The sequence below is a fragment of the Homalodisca vitripennis genome, chromosome X, assembly GCF_021130785.1.
Source record: "Homalodisca vitripennis isolate AUS2020 chromosome X, UT_GWSS_2.1, whole genome shotgun sequence".
In the NCBI taxonomy this organism is placed as follows: Eukaryota; Metazoa; Arthropoda; class Insecta; order Hemiptera; family Cicadellidae; genus Homalodisca; species Homalodisca vitripennis.
The window spans coordinates 46,990,247-47,006,852 of record NC_060215.1 but is presented as its reverse complement, the minus strand read 5'-3'; the positions used below and the strand labels follow the sequence as shown (position 1 = coordinate 47,006,852).

The 16,606-nt window shown below is 33.6% G+C and overlaps 1 protein-coding gene across 1 annotated transcript in view; it reads right to left on the bottom strand.

The window, feature by feature from the left end:
- Nucleotides 1–16,606, bottom strand: part of LOC124369435 (alkaline phosphatase, tissue-nonspecific isozyme-like) — a 70,586-nt gene that overhangs the window by 38,975 nt on the left and 15,005 nt on the right. Inside the window, exon 3 of the mRNA XM_046827441.1 lies at nt 7,961–8,135. Within this exon, the coding sequence (XP_046683397.1) occupies nt 7,961–8,135 (175 nt within the window). The remainder of the gene's footprint in view (nt 1–7,960; nt 8,136–16,606) is intronic.

Below are 16,606 nucleotides of genomic sequence, written 5' to 3'. Positions count from 1 at the left end.
GATTTATTGATATTAGACATTAATAATCATGGATTTGATGACAGCAGCCATGAAAGTAACTAATCAAATTAATAGGTAACATATTTTAAGGTGATTTATTCACGGCAGAGAAAAGCTTTATTTGACCACAAAATCAAAAGTTAATTAGAAAAAACTAAATAAATAGTATTTTTTGGAACATAATAAGACCTTTTTAGTTCTTGTATATTAATAATACAAGTATTCCAGTTTGTCTTCAATAGTATTTATTAATTGTACGATGTTGCTTCTAGCCTAGAGATTAATATTAATATTTGGTCTGCATAGCTTGAAAATTACATAGGACATCGATTATTTACTGAATTTTATACGATGCCGATGTAAAACCACGAACTCACATAAGGTTTTAATGCGGCACCCCACACTGGTTAGGATTTCTTATTTTACCAGACAAAGTTAGGGCTAAGAAGCCCTCTCTAACACTTAATCTGGGGACCGACGGATTAAATGTGACTTCCGAACCACCGAACCACCACCAACGGCAGGGCAGGCGGACTGATTGCAAGGACAGGATTGCTGGTGATGAGGAAGTGGATTCACTGCCGTTGCAGGTTATGTTTCCAGTACTTTAAATACTTTAATTAAATATTTCGTTGCTCGGTTACGAGAGGTATTAGGAGATGCGAAGGCTTCCGCACTTTGGCCGAGGCCGAGAAGTAAATTGCCTGATGTAACAAATGATGTATGATTTATAACCAATACAATAAATCAAAGTTCATTTATTTTTTCAAGAAATCACCAGTACTACATGAACATATTATCTGGATAAAGAAATAAATGCAGTTTTTATATATTATTGTCTGTAATTTATAAGCGTAAGGGAAAAACTAATGTGAAATAAACAGATGTACAGGAATTTCTTAGATTTAATCATGTTTTATAATAGAAAACATACAATTTCATTTGTATAAATAAATAAACTGAAAAGAACATTTAGAAATCTCCGGACATAGTCTGCTTAGAGTTCAACATTTCAAATAGATTTAAATAGAAAGTGACTCAATAGTTCAAAATTACAAATATTTTTAGCACACATTACATATTAAAATAGTAACAACACTTCCAAAGTAATCAATACAAGATTAGTATATTAAAATTTAACAGACAGATAATTGGATTTAGGTCTTTTGTCAATTTTTAAACTATAACTGGTACTATTAACAATTATATAGAGAAGTATTTTACAATAAATGTATTATTAAATTTCAGTAAACTGTTTCTTTATCAGAGATATCCTTTAGTAAACCAACCACCTATAATTACATTTATCAAAAAAAACAAAAAAAAAAAAACGTTATTCATGTAACAATCAGCACATGGTGCAAGTATTAAGTAAAACATCAATATGGGCTATCCCTTACAAAATCAAGTACAGTGTGGTAGGCTAGGGGCAAGGTGCTAATCACTTTCATTTTCAGTAGAGATGAACTAACCCGTTTATTTAGATTATGGTACTCGAATTAAAAACAAAAACCAGTTGCAAAAACCAACATTAAATAATTATTGTGAAATACTTGTCTTATAAAAGTGAATGGATATAAGTTTTATTGTCGTAGGTTTCCCTGATCTGTTGTGTTTATTTGCAATTACTCCAGTGCTCAATATATCCATTAATAAAAAGGTAGTAACAGGTTGTTCTTAAAGTAGTTTTTTGTCTTGTTGTAAAAAAATAAAAAGCACCAATAATAAATGTTACTTTATGGAATGTATAGACCAGGTTATATACCATGTGTAAATTTAACCAAACTTGGGATACAATAAATTCGTAATGTACTGAAACACATGGGTTCCATATCACGTAAAGTTGACGAAGAATGTCGATTACTACGTGGAATTTTAAAAAGGCTGCAACCTCTATTGTGTAGGTAACAGGTTTGAAGGAGATCTGAAGGAAAAATAGACTAATGTACTTTACATGTATTAAAAACGATATACAAAAAAAAAAAAAAAAAAAAAAAAAAAAATACTCCTACGAATGCGGTTACGGGGTCTAATCTGAAATATGAGACTTGTTATCGTCGACAAGATACCGGCAAGGGGGTTAAGATGCCGCAACATAAGTTAAATTAGCTCTAAAAGTTCCAGAAATGTCTCTTTCCTATGGGATGTCTATAGTAATAACATTACTGATCCCGGAAACAGGTCATGGAAATCAAACAACTCACTCTCTAGAATTAAACTATCTATAAAGTCAAAGGCTTGTGAGTAATCCAACTAAGTGTCGGAACCGCACCTGTCTCAAACTATTCTGCGAGCCCATTCACCAAACTAGGACATGTGCTGTAGTTTTTAACTCGATTGGCAATTACGACACAAACTTTCGTGGTGTATGTATTTTTCAATTTAGTAAATAACTTCCACAGCGCTTTAAACATCACGGGTTGTACTGAATCGGGTACGTAGAACAAGTTATAATTAACAAGTTTTCATTCGTCGCCAGCGAATAAATTACACTCTCGTAGTTTTTCTGTTATATTGAAATTGTGCACTCACCATTGAGGTGAGCAATTGCTCCTATTTAAAAAAGACTAGCATACCATAATTTGAATTCTTCATCAATATCTAAATATTATTTATTTATATGTATATTTATATGTTATGTATGTGAGTATGGCGGATCAGGATATTAATTTCTTTCATATTAATTTAGACTTCTGGGGCTGAAAGGGTTAAATCAGTTTAGTTTTCATCTGAGTCACGGTATTGTTATTTGCTTTTGAGGTCTCCATACTCAATACTAAGTTATTTTATAAATTTTCGTTTACCTTACTTTTATTTCTACTACGATTTTACTTGCAGTAAAAATGAAAAATGAAAACTTTGTTATTTTATAATCATATATGCCGTTGAGTTACAGATATCACTATTCTGACATACCATGTGTACTTCTGATGTACATTATTTGACCCTTACTTAATTTTAGATTATATCGTTATTCAGTACTAAATCATTCTTAGTATCATTTATGTTGATATTGATAAGAATAATTCAGCATTGCAATACAAATCCACATGACTAATCAAATTATAGTTTTGTTTTAAAAAGTTTCTTAACTCTAAAAACGGGTTTTATTTATAAATAGTCAAATGGGCCAAGTTGTTTAAACCAACCAGTTTGTATTTATCTATGTTTTACCCATTTCTGTCCTTAAATCCACTCCAGATTGTTCATTCTTTCGTGGGAAAGATAATCTCATAATTATTTATCGACCTTTCTATCAATTCACACTAAAAACAAACTACAGAACAAGTCTCCGTACAGTCTCCTATATGCAGATAAAATTAGTGCTTAAATAAAGTGAAAAAATATATTAACACTTACCATTTAAATGTTTAACACGCTACTATATGAAATTAAAAATGCCTAACTTACAGAGGCGAAATATAGACTCCTCTGTGCCTAAACCACAGCCTCAATAATTGTCTTTAAATATAATATGATATATTGTAATAAGCCAAGATACATTTCCTATGAGACAGGTTATAAACAGGACGGCTCTTTCCTCTAACCTGATTGCTTTCACAGGACTTTAAAAGGTTTCGAGAAAGGTTTATAGTCCCTGAGAAGTATTATTATTTTTAGAATTGTGTAATGAATAACAACAATTTAAATTAACGTAGGATTAAATAATTTTTTATATTCAATATTTTATATTTTCTTCTAAATATTATTTTGATGTATAAAACGTACTTAAATTTTTTACACAATTTAGATTAAGACGTTTAATATCTGTGATTGAAACTATTGCTCAGGTTTGTAATCCTACTACCCATATGGAATAGCTCTTTCATTCAGTAGTCCTGTATGCTTATTTATATTGCATATTTTAACGAAAATGAAAAAAATCGGTATAAATTATCTAGTGCCGAGTGATGATGTTACAGACCGTTCGTACTTCCCGAATAGACAAACCACATCATCACGTGATGCTCAAAGGGTTAAACTGTACTATAGTATTGATGATTCTACTGTTCTATTTATGTTGATTAATACAATAACTTAAAATAAAAAATATAACTATTAATTATTATTATTATGTATCTTTTAACATAATATAATAGTTTTAACATACACGTCCCTTGGTTCTAGATTATGCCGAAGGAATCACATATAATATACACAGGGCTATCCAGTTAAAACATTAACAATATAAAAGAAAGTTGTAATGAATAATATTCACAATTTAGTTTACTAGTCGGGTTTTATGACATAGTTACGTCATTTTTATTTGCGGGATGTATTGTGTAAAACACTATGGGAGTTCTTCACTCACATCTAGGCATGTTTTTAACCCTTTCTTAAGCCAAAACTCATAGCAGTTAGATTCTGAAACCAGGCATGCTACTTCATATAACAAAATAACGTGACTTGAGATGTCCTTAGAATAATCCTTGTACATTAGTTCTTGGCACTCCCACCATGAGTGTAGTCAATCCATACGCTCGGGAAAAAAAGACGTAAGTTTTCATACAAACTATTGTTATTATAGAACTAAAAGTCCTGAATGACTTCTTTAAAGTGCATTCTTTATTCACAGCGACTGTTTCACCGTTTTTATTTTCAAAGAAATAAGGCTCGATAACTCATATATGTGTCATGTCTCATCATAGAACGACTTTGAGCTATCCGGTGCTCCATACTTACTGGTCATAGCTGTGTTCTTAATGTTTACAGCAATCAACAGTTTAAAAGAAATAAAAGCTGTTTAAAAAGTGTATTGTCACAGCCTATTTCTAACCTATCTAAGATCACTACACTGGAACCTTTATTTCACAAATGTTTCATATCAGTAGATATTTCACAACTGTAGATTATATCGTACAGGAAGCTATGATTTTTTGCATATCTAGTTGTGTGTATGAGTAAAAATGAGTAAGTGTGTATTGTGAGTGACCTTTGAACGTATTTTATTATTATTTTTTAATACGTTATAATTTATAGGTTATGCAATCTCCACAACATTTATAGTTGACAAAAACCAAGGTTCTACGGCAGACAAATTGCCTACTGCTAGGAGACAGTGGCCAGCTTCAATACAGCTGACGTTTACTTATTTCTGGCTTTACTTCAAAGTCATAGCAATTTTTAACACTAGATAGAGGCAAAGTAACGCGTTAGAAGAATGTTTTTCGGCATTTTGTAATAGTTATCGTTAAAGTTATTATGATATGCCCAGTTTGCCAGCCTGCATCGGTTGCAAATAGTCTTTAAACTATCAATTCCAGCAGATGGTTGATGGCCAAGAAAATCTTATACAATTAAGTGATAAATGTTTTCAGCTTAGTATTATAATTACTTTAACGAGTACAAAAGTACAGCTGGTTATCAGATATATATATATATATATATATATATATATATATATATATATATATATATATATATGTAATTAATCGGCAAAAAAATCGTTATCGAATTTTAACTTCGCTAAGGTTTACTAAAATAGTGTAATTAACTTGACAACAATCTTTGGAGGTTCGGTCGTGTTTTCCAGTAAACATATAATGCTTTATTATTAAACACTAGAATATATAAACTGGTGTTTTATATTTTTAAGTACAGAAGGAACCAATTTACTAATGAAAATTTAAGGTGATGAATTTTACTTATATCTTGACTTTATAATTTAAAATCTTTCCCCCTTTGAAGTCATATTGCATTGGCAAACAGATGTTGGAATTAATCTTCAGATATTATTATGATATTATTATCATCAGTATTATCATTATTACAGTTATATTACATTTATAACAGTTCTTAGTTACAATAAAACTATGTGTCAAAATTATGCCAAATGTGTAACTCTGTTTACATATGACTTCCCCAGTTGTGGGCAGAACTGCGCGGTCTACAATTAATCAGATGATTGCCAGCTGCACCAGTCGTACAAGTACCTTCCTTGACAAAGGTGGCTATTTCCCTCATCAATGCTAACCATGAATCGTTATAAGATGGCCGGCCGGAAATTATCTCAGACTTAAAATAGAACAATCCAGTATCCTCCACGTGAAGACTCTTGGTGACATTGAACTACAGGAAATTCTACGGTCTCATGTATAGACCATATCACGCACACTATCCAGAAAGTTTTAAGCAGGCTGAGGAGTATGAACAGATTCAGAAGCTTGGGGTTCTTTCAAGCTGAAGGTTTTGATTATGTCAGTATTTTACCCTGCTTACGGTAACAACATGTTGGGGAGGACGTTCAGAATTCAAAAAGTTGCGAACACAGAAATCCGTTTGTGTTTTCTCTGAGGAGTTTTAGCCATGTGTCCTCCTATCGCAGTGAGGCGGGAATGATACCCATGCAGATCTTTGCCCAACTGCATGACTCGCAAGGTCTTGGCAGTTGGAGAGCCGTAATACCTATGTGATAGATTGTTGCATAGAGAGTAAGTGTCCTAGTGCAGCAACCGCCATGTCCATCAACTTCAGGAGGGGAGGAGAAGCTTCTCTTACTTCGGCCAAAAAAATGTTAAATGATCTCCTCGAGACCCTCAACAGTTTATATAGTTTAGTTTTAAGCATGATTAGAAAATTAATTTGTGGACAAAAATAACTTGATTTAGTTAAAAAATTGTTTGAACAATATTTAGCGTTTAGATTTCTTGAAATTATTTACTAACATTGGTCTTATTTATTACTTAGTAAACCTGTGTATATTGAATTACGCTCGCAACCAAAGACATTTTTACTTATCAACTATTTATTTAAACTTTTTGTTTAAGTGTTGATCTCCGTTTCTATTACTGTTTGATAATACATATTTCGATTAGACGACGGCAGAATCTCCCGCACGGGCAGATGTGAGGATGGGATTTATCCACGTTACCGTGCGTGACTGTGAATTTAGATGTCACATCTCTGGCTTTTACCCTGGTTTAATGCTTTGCAGGTTGGATACCTTAGTAGTTATTTTTATTCCAAACATTCTACCGTAAATTTAATAGGCTGAATTTCAAATGCGTTTTAATGTTACAATTTTTGATAAATCAAAAGGTAAAGTTATTTACTCAAATCCGTAATAACATATTTTCTAAAAATTATAAAGAACATATATATGTAATTTAACTTAGAATCCACTTGGAATGCCGCAAAATTTAGCTTATTAGAGGGGTATGGCACTTTTGTCAGTGGAAAAAGATTGTGCTAGTCTACATGTGTAGACTGGTAATAGGAGCGTATATAAATTAACTACGAATAATTGTTCGTTTTAATATAAAACCTATTATTTGTCGTATTAATTTAATTTATTTTCAAGGAAATGGGGTTCCATTTTAATTTAAGTGATAGGCATGACTCATAACTTAATTTTCATTTTCAAATTAAACATATATCTTCAAGGCCTCAAATTCACCAATTTGTATCTGCATTGATACCTTATTAGTTTGAATAAAAAAAATAACAGGTCGAGGACTTTTCAAAAACATGAAACTTGCTCAATTGAATGGTTACCAAGAAGAGGTTTTCTGGAACCCTGGGCCTGTAGTTGCGTGCTTATTGACATAGGCTAATCTTCAAGAATACTTTTAAAGCATGAACAGAGTGAATGTAACTACAATGAGATCTCATATCCGCGTGAAATATTGTCATCAAAGAGCGAAGCTCTTAATTAATTGTGCCACCCAACTATGGGATGCTTAGATGCATTACACAAAGCATCTAAAATAAAGCAATAGTTATTAAATAGAGTATTGTTTCACTATGGTCCTTAACCATAAGAGCTATTCTATTTACTTAGAACGTTTCCACCTATTCCACACAATCAGCAGTAAAGGTGAAGTAAGCTGACTGTAATACTGAGTAATACTGACTCAGTCTGACAGACTGAGTAATGATTAGAATTTCTTGCATGAATTTTGCTTGTCGTTCTAGAACGACGTTAATTGATATAACTGTAGACGTATGTTCTACTACTCACCCTCGAAGTTAGCCCAAGCCAAAAGACTGTCAACTCTAGAAGGTATGGAAGATAAGCAATCCTCAAACTTCCCTTGGCCGTCCAGCCCAACGGTCTCAAAGTTAGTCTTGACACCGCAAAGCAGCGCTGTAGCACAAGCACTGGACTCTCCTATCTGAGCATCCAGGTTGTACGTCTGTGGAAATAAATATTGTTTCAGTTAGTTGAGGTTGTTATGGCTGTATAAATAATATATTTTAATTGACATATATTTAGAAGGCAATTCGTCACAAAATATAATGAATTGTTTCTATGGTTTGCAAAGTAGACATCCTAGTCGTGACGAAAAATATTTATTTGTTTATCTATTAAATTTCTTTATTTTAATTATTTGAGATCAATAAGTTTATCAAAAGAAATTCTTTAATTTTTAGACCAAAGTAAATAATTAAAAACACAAGAATAATCCAATATTTTAACTTATATTCATTTAATTTGGATGCCTCGATTGAAGATAAACACAGTGGTTGAGGAATATATGGTTATCATTATTATTATTTTTATGGCATAAACATTATAAGTCTGGTTAATTAAATAGACTATCAAAATATTGTTTCTTAGTTTCAAATATCAAATTTTTCTCGAATTTCCCACCATCCAACTGATAATTAACTTTAATGAGACATTAGATTCATTATAATAAAATAGCTAAACAATGGACTTTTACCCTTATCCTTTAACAGTGAATGCTCGCTTGATCAAACCATTTTTATTTTTATTCTTTCTTATTTAAGTGTCTTCTGATGTAACAAAACCCCAACCATTATACACTTTGTAATCATGTTATAATACCTATGACCATCACAAGAGTCAAAATATATTTAAGAAAATACCCAGGTATGTAAATATCATTACATCCAAATTAAGTGAGACGCGCTAATAAAGAACCCATGCGTTCTTTTAATTTTTTAAAATAGATTAATAGCTGAAAAGCCACAGTTCATAATATAAAACTATATAATATATCAACAAACATTTGTAGACTGTGCGAAACTCTACAGATTGAATTAACAGTTAGTGAGAATGCCAGATATAACTATGCTATTGATTTATTTAAAGACGTTTAAGTAACCTATTGTCCCATTTGGAGTCCAAGGAAAGAGAAAGCACAGCATCTTTGGTTTCTAAGGACTGTTTAAGTATATAGCTAGAATAAAACTAAAAATTACGCCCAACCGAAACAAAATATTGTCGCTTTGTTCGAGAAATGTGACTAGTCAGTATAAATCAGTACCTTGTAGTAGGGATGGCAAACTGAGGAGAAATAAAGGAAATTTAAGCATTTTGGAAAATTTAAGTATAACAACCAAGGAAATAATTGTTTATTTTCCAGGTGATAAGGGTCTATCCCTATGTGCATGCTCAGCAAATCATATTATATACTGAACGGTTCCATAGCATACCATTAATCTTTGACTATTGAGGATAGTGCTGTGGTTGTTGGAGATACGAATGACGTTTCTGGTTGAACACAAAGTGTTAACAGGTCGGCCGTTGTACTACTTCTGTAGAGGATACCTACAAAATTGCGAAACTGAAAACGAGATATATTGCATTCCTGCGATTGGAATGAAAGTCTAATCATGTGCCCATGGCCTAAAATTCTGCTGCAGCAGGTTTGCTTTTGCACTAGTGACAAAGTTTTTTCTTCATAAATCCCATAGTAGTGAGTAGGTTCTAGTTAAGCTATAATACATCATTATTTACTAGGTGCCCTAAGTACTTAGATCGCTATAGCAGTTTTTCATTTAAATTCATTGAGAACATGTCACTTCGATTCGGAATGTCCTTGCCCGTTAAAGTCCTGCGAGCCTAGAACTCAGAGAGGGTTTAGACCTCAACAGTCTTAAGAAGATTGTGCATCTTTCATGAAATCTCAGGTTGATCATCACTTTAAGGTCATTCTAAACAAATTGCTTCCTAATAAGAATTTATACCAGTTGAAGGCAACTGGCATGTATCGAGGACTGTTGCGCTATACAGACCTGCCATACACGGCAAGATTCACCGTCACATTACGTTTAATGGAGTTGCATGTGACAGCGTCGCAGAGATTTTATTGACACTCAGACATTGAATGATTGGAATTCATGATTTGCGTGATTCCACGCTGCAAAAGAGACAAATTATTAGTATAACCAGCCTCTGAGCCATTGATGATAGTAAAATGGTCTTTTCGCCTAAAATGATCGCCTAGCGTGGAAGTTGGCAATCTCAAATCTCTGAATTCTTAATGGGATTAGGCCATAAAGTGACGGGCTGCTTAAGGGAATCATTACTGGCGTTCTCTGAAGCAGCAACATGAATTTTATAGGAGGGACGAGATAATCACTGCGGGCTCTATGCGAGGTCAGGTAGTATATCCACTTATTCCACGCATAAGAGCTGGGGGAATTGAAAGGAGCGAGCGCTTCAGTATCAGGCATTTTATATCGTGCCTTTTGCTTTTGCATTACTATACTTTTTTGCGCTGGCTTACGTTTGTATTTTGTGCAATGCAACGTTCAATGCAACATTTGAAAGTTCACCCCCATACTTGCATCACCATATTGACTGTTTTAACACGCTAAGGCCTATCTTAGATTTAATATATAATAGATTTCAAAATAAATAATATAAATGAAGCACACGTTAACAGGTTTTTCTGAAAGTAAATGTAATATTACTAATTTTACCCGTGTCACCGGGTATAGCTAATCATCCAAGTATAGTTAGGCTATTATGAAACACCAAATATCCATCTTGCAAGAAGTCCTGCATTCACAACCATCCCTGACAATGGTGGCTATTGTCCAGTATCATCTAGTGTTGGCAGCTGAGTTGCGGACGAGGCATTAGCTAATACCGCTTCGGAGGCTGAGTGATCAGCATTGAGTACTAGCAGTAGTCCTGCTCTAAACCTGAGCATTTGGTATAATATTCGCTACCGTCCTGTATACAAGCACCACCCAGTGAAATGTATTCAGAATAGCCACTTTATATATGTGTTTGTGATTGTACAGTCTTGTTTTTCTAAAATAAACCATTCAAGTGTCTGGTACATGTTTTCAAATTATATATTTGTGCTCCTTTAAATGACAAATATTAAGCTTTAGTTTTTAGGAAAAAAATTTGCTTAGCTTGGTTAAGACCTTATGTTTTTATAGAAACGCAGTATTTAAAATGTATTTTATTAAATGTATTTAAAATTAATAAATTAAGTTTTTGGACTACATTGTTTCACTTTAGTTACCAGTCCTGTTTTAGTAACCATCCTGCTAATTTCAAGTTGTTTTTTACAGGGGAAATCCAATTGGACACAAAATATTTACCATAATTCCTTTGCTGAAAACATATATATTTTGAAATGTAAGATGCAAAATTTAATATTATGCAGTCAGTTGAGGTTGAAATTTTTGGATGCATCCTTTGAGAGCTCCAAACTCAATAAATCATGAAAAAGAGTAGGTATTAAAGTTAATAACCTAGTTTCAATGTGCACAATGAGTCTTAAACCACCCACCAACTCATTGGCGAGACAAATTGGCTACACGTTGCAAACTCTGCAAGTTCGAGATGGCTGACGAAGTTGAAAAGAACTATCAATCTACCAACTGTATGCCCCCTTCCCTCAGGCCTCAAACCAGATGGGATATACAATCCGACAGATTTAACTATAGAGTGGACTTTAGTGCCTAACTCTTAATCTGTTATAATTCAAAGTAGATAAGGTAACAGTCTAATTTGTCTCTAATACTTTAATTTATTTTCATACAAATTGTCGGTTAAAAACAAAATATATATTCCTTTGCAAATTCTAGCTGCCTAGTTGGACTGGATTTGAATTCCTTGAGCTAATGGATCTTACAAAATGTGAGTTGCATGAGCTAAATAAGAAAACATGCAGTAGATAATTTAATTTCATGAATTCTATTACAGCAGAGTATTGAACTAAAACTAAAATTCAAGTCAAAATATTTGAAGATAAATAAAATATTGCTTATGTTCAGGATGCTGCCGAGCAAGTTTCATACTTGTTAGAGAATTTTTAGCATTCCTAAATAGCCACGAATTATGGAAGTGTTTGAGACATTGTCACACACACACACACACACACACACACACACACACACACACACACACACACACACACACACACACACACACACACACACCACACACACACACACACACACACACACACACACACACACACACACACACACACACACACACACACACACACACACACACACACACACACACACACACACACACACACACACACACACACACACACACACACACACACACACACACACACACACACACACACACACACACACACACACACACACACACACACACACACACACACACACACACACACACACACTATTGACGTCGGGCATAGAGGATCATATTTGATAAATTCTTAACGTACCACTCACGTGTTCAAAAATCGACAACAATTAAGTTCTGTCACGAAGATAACCTCAAAGTTGAGTCTTATATACTTAAAAATGGAAATTTACAGATAAAAATTATCCATGTTAAATATCAAAGTTTATGCTAGAACAATAAATAAGAACTGCTTTTTAATGTTTCCAGACGTGATATTGTTCTTGTTTTCCTTATAAAGTGAGTGCCTCCTCGAAAACACGCTCTAGCTGGAACACCAAGTCCACCCCAAACATTTTACCGTCCACTACTCACTCAGATACAAAGAGGACAACATCTGTGAGATTGGCATCTACTTGGACGTTATCATCATGGGACCTGATAGTTACGCTTTTAGTATAATTGTTCTTAGTTATTCTATTATCTACAATACACTATTTTACCGGAAACTGTACCCTTCTTTTACCATGTACCTCAATTTTTCCGTTGATTTTCAAACTACAAGTTTGTTAAATTTTGCTCCCATATTCTGTTGAAATTGCAATTTCCCCTTGCCGATTTCATAACAAAATTTAGGATGCTCCTGTACACTTGAAACTTGTTTATTCTTCTCCTACATACATATACATTTAAATCGTCCAGAAGTTATCCAGTTTTTAATTTTAAAACTTTTTTGAAATACAAGTGTTTACTTTTGGTCAACAATACATCATTTCTGCATACATGAATATTTTCAATAAATAAATTTTTAATTATTTAAAACCTATGTTTTCATAATAGTTTACAGTTTCTAACCATAAATTACTTACCCTGGACAGTATGAAATATTACGATTTTATATACGTCACTGAATCTATAAATTATGTCGATAGTGATCTATCATTGTATGTGAGGATTAGGCCTATACGTTGGTTAAAATGTGATCAATACAGATTCTGGCATTCAAATAATTAAGCCAATCCCACCCAAGAAATAGAGATAATGCTGGTAAAACGCCTTCTGTATGAACAAGAGAATGCAACTGATAACGCCAACATCCTAGTGCTTCCGGTCCCTAGGCTTGTTATCACTGTATGACTCTTGGTAACTCTCAGATAAACAAATTGAGGTCGGGGATGTACGCCGTTACATGGTTAGGACACTATTAAACGAATGGTACAACCTGTAGCGTCATGCAGCTTAACGTCTTCATCACAAACCACGGCAAACCCATTAGTGACACAAGCTGTTGTTCCATCATTCTAATTTGTACTGAATCTATTACTCAATGACTGCCAACCATTCAATCCAGCAATCAAACCACTCACGTTCTGTAACTTCCCAATTAACATAATTACATCAAACTTTACATTGAATGTACACTGAGGGACAAAAAAAAGTGGGACAAGCTTTTAAATTGTTTTAACTGTGTAATATTTTATTTAAAATTAAATATTTCTACATTTCTCTTATCTGTAGCTGATTCCTCACATGACTGCTTCAAATCTACCCTAAAATATCTTGCTTACTTTATTAATATTGCTAATCTTATCATGCTAATATGAGTCTAAAATAATGTCTTCCTTATCAGCTCAGAAGTGAACTTTCAACCTCTTTGTGATCATTGCCTACCTAAGTCTGTGTATCTATCCATTACTGCAGGTCATTCCCAGCTTAGACAACAACAGAAAATGCCTCTGTCACCAACAGATTGTGCCAGAGCCGTTGCTCTAGTTGATAGTGGCTTAACATTGCGAGAAGTAGAAAACATCACAGGTTTCCTAGATCCAGCATAAGCAGAGCTGTGATTTGCTTTAGATTAACAGGGAATTATGAAAGGAGGCAGGGATCAGGCCGTAACATAACAACAAGTGCCAGAGATGATCGTTTTGTTGTGTCAGTAAGTATGCGAAATCGGTTCCGAACTTCTGTTGAAGTTCGTAATGAGCTTATGAGAGCCCGTGGAGTGAATGTTTCAACACGAAAAATTAGAAGAAGGTTACAGGAGGTGGGACTTGGAGCTCATCACCCAGCTACAGGTCCTAGGCTGCTCCCGCGCCACCGAAGAGCTCGTTTGGAGTTTGCTCGAACTCACGTAAATTGGACCGCAGATCAGTGGAGCCCAGTGCTGTGGACCGATGAGTCTTGGTTCTCCCTGAGATCACCTGACGGTCGTGAAAGAGTGTGGAGACGGGCTGGAGAGAGGTTTGCTCAATGTGCAATATCGCCAAGAGACAGTTTTGATGGTGGGTCCATAATGTTTTGAGGAGGAATTTCAAGAGAGGCTCACACTGAGCTTGTAATTGTTAATAGAGGAACATTAAATGCTGAAATGTATGTGGAAGAGGTTTTGTCAGAACATGTAGTGGCTTTTGCGGGATTTGTGGGTCCTGGATTCATGCTGATGCAAGATAATGCTCGTCCACACACCGCAAGGGTGGTTCAAAATTACTTACGTGAAGTTGGAATCGAAGTAATGGAATGGCCCGCACACAGCCCGGATCCATTAGAACACATCTGGGATGTCATGGGAAGAGCAATTAGAAATCGTCGAGGTGAGTTACACTCTTTGCAACAGCTTGGCCAGGCCCTGCAGGAGGAGTGGAATAACTTGGACCAGGAGGTGATACGGGGCTTGATTGACAGCATCGGTCGCAGACTACAGGCAGTCATCAGAGCCCGAGGAGGGAACACAAGATACTAAAACGCCTTTGGACTACTCCAAGTTCAAGAAAAAATCATTCTAACCATTTAATTTCTTTTTCCTTTTTTTGAATTTTAAGTTTTTTTTAGGAATATACTTGTAATTACGAATAAATCTTTGTACATTGTTCTTCGTTTGTTGCAGAAATGTGTAAAGAACACTTTTCAATTTGGTTTTTGTTTTTACGTTAATTATAACATTAAAAGATTGAAAAATATTGTGTGTCCCACTTTTTTTGTCCCTCAGTATAGTTATCATAACCTCATATAACTAAAAATGCATATATATGTTTACTATAAATTCTTATGTCCGATTACACTTCAAAACTTCCTATCTTTAATATCCTCTTATTCTTTCGTATTTACATCTTGAAACTGATCAGTTCAGCCGAAAACATTATTTTCAGGGATACTGGGATTTTGACCATTTGACATCGTTATATGTTTAAAATAGTGCAACGACACGTTTCGAATATTAAGATGCACGCTCTTCTTCAACCCTGATACATTGAAAAAAACCTATAAATTAAAAGGTGTGGCAATGGACTACCAGTGAAAGGTACTACTATATTTTAAGTAATTCCTGAGTTGCATGAAATGCAGTAAAAGGCCATATAAAACTATTTGGAAAACCACTTGCCGAATTTTAAAAGATAACAGTTAAAAAATAAAAATTTTCAGCAAATAGTATAGTGAGTTTAATATGTTTTAATGAAAAAACTGTTTTACGAAACAATATTACTGTTAATCTTCAGTATTGATACAATAACTCGTTTGTAAAGTGGTCTTCAATGTATAACACACATGTACTATTATTAAAAAAAAAGTATAACAATAGATTTGCACTGATTCAAGCAACATAAAATGCACGATTACATTTCTGGAAGAGTATTTCTGTAGAGTTAAAAAAAAATAAAATTGAATGTACTTGTAAAATCCATAAAGAAACAATACATTTTGCATCTTGTATAAATCGACTTATTTATAAATATGTTTATACAGGTTAAATTAAAATTTTTTTCAGTTGTGGAGTTTTTATTCCTTTAAGAGACCAGACTGAAACTCAGACTTTTCCTTGATCCAATTGATAGCGTGTTATATAGAATCTCAGCATAACGTTTATTAATAAAATCACTAAATAACATACATTGATAACCTGTAACTAAATTTGGGATTTCTTTTTAAATAAAGGGAAAAGTGTAATTTATTTTTTAAACTTTCTGTTACATTAATGTTTAAATACATTTTGTTGAATACCTGCAGAAGAAGGATGAAGTTTTTGAAAAAATTTTAGAGCCACAGATTTTCATAAGGATCGACTAAATATTTATCTGTTATCTACGATACCAATGCTTGATGTTGCATTTTAAAATTAATTTTGCATTATTAATACCTTATTTTCCTGACGTTTCACCATCAACGTTAACTGCCAAACCAGTATTAATTTTAAATTATATTTTCTAAACATACATTTACTAAATAGCCCATAATAACACTTTCCTGAATGTCTTTACAAAGCATTATAAACAATATGATCCTTGGACA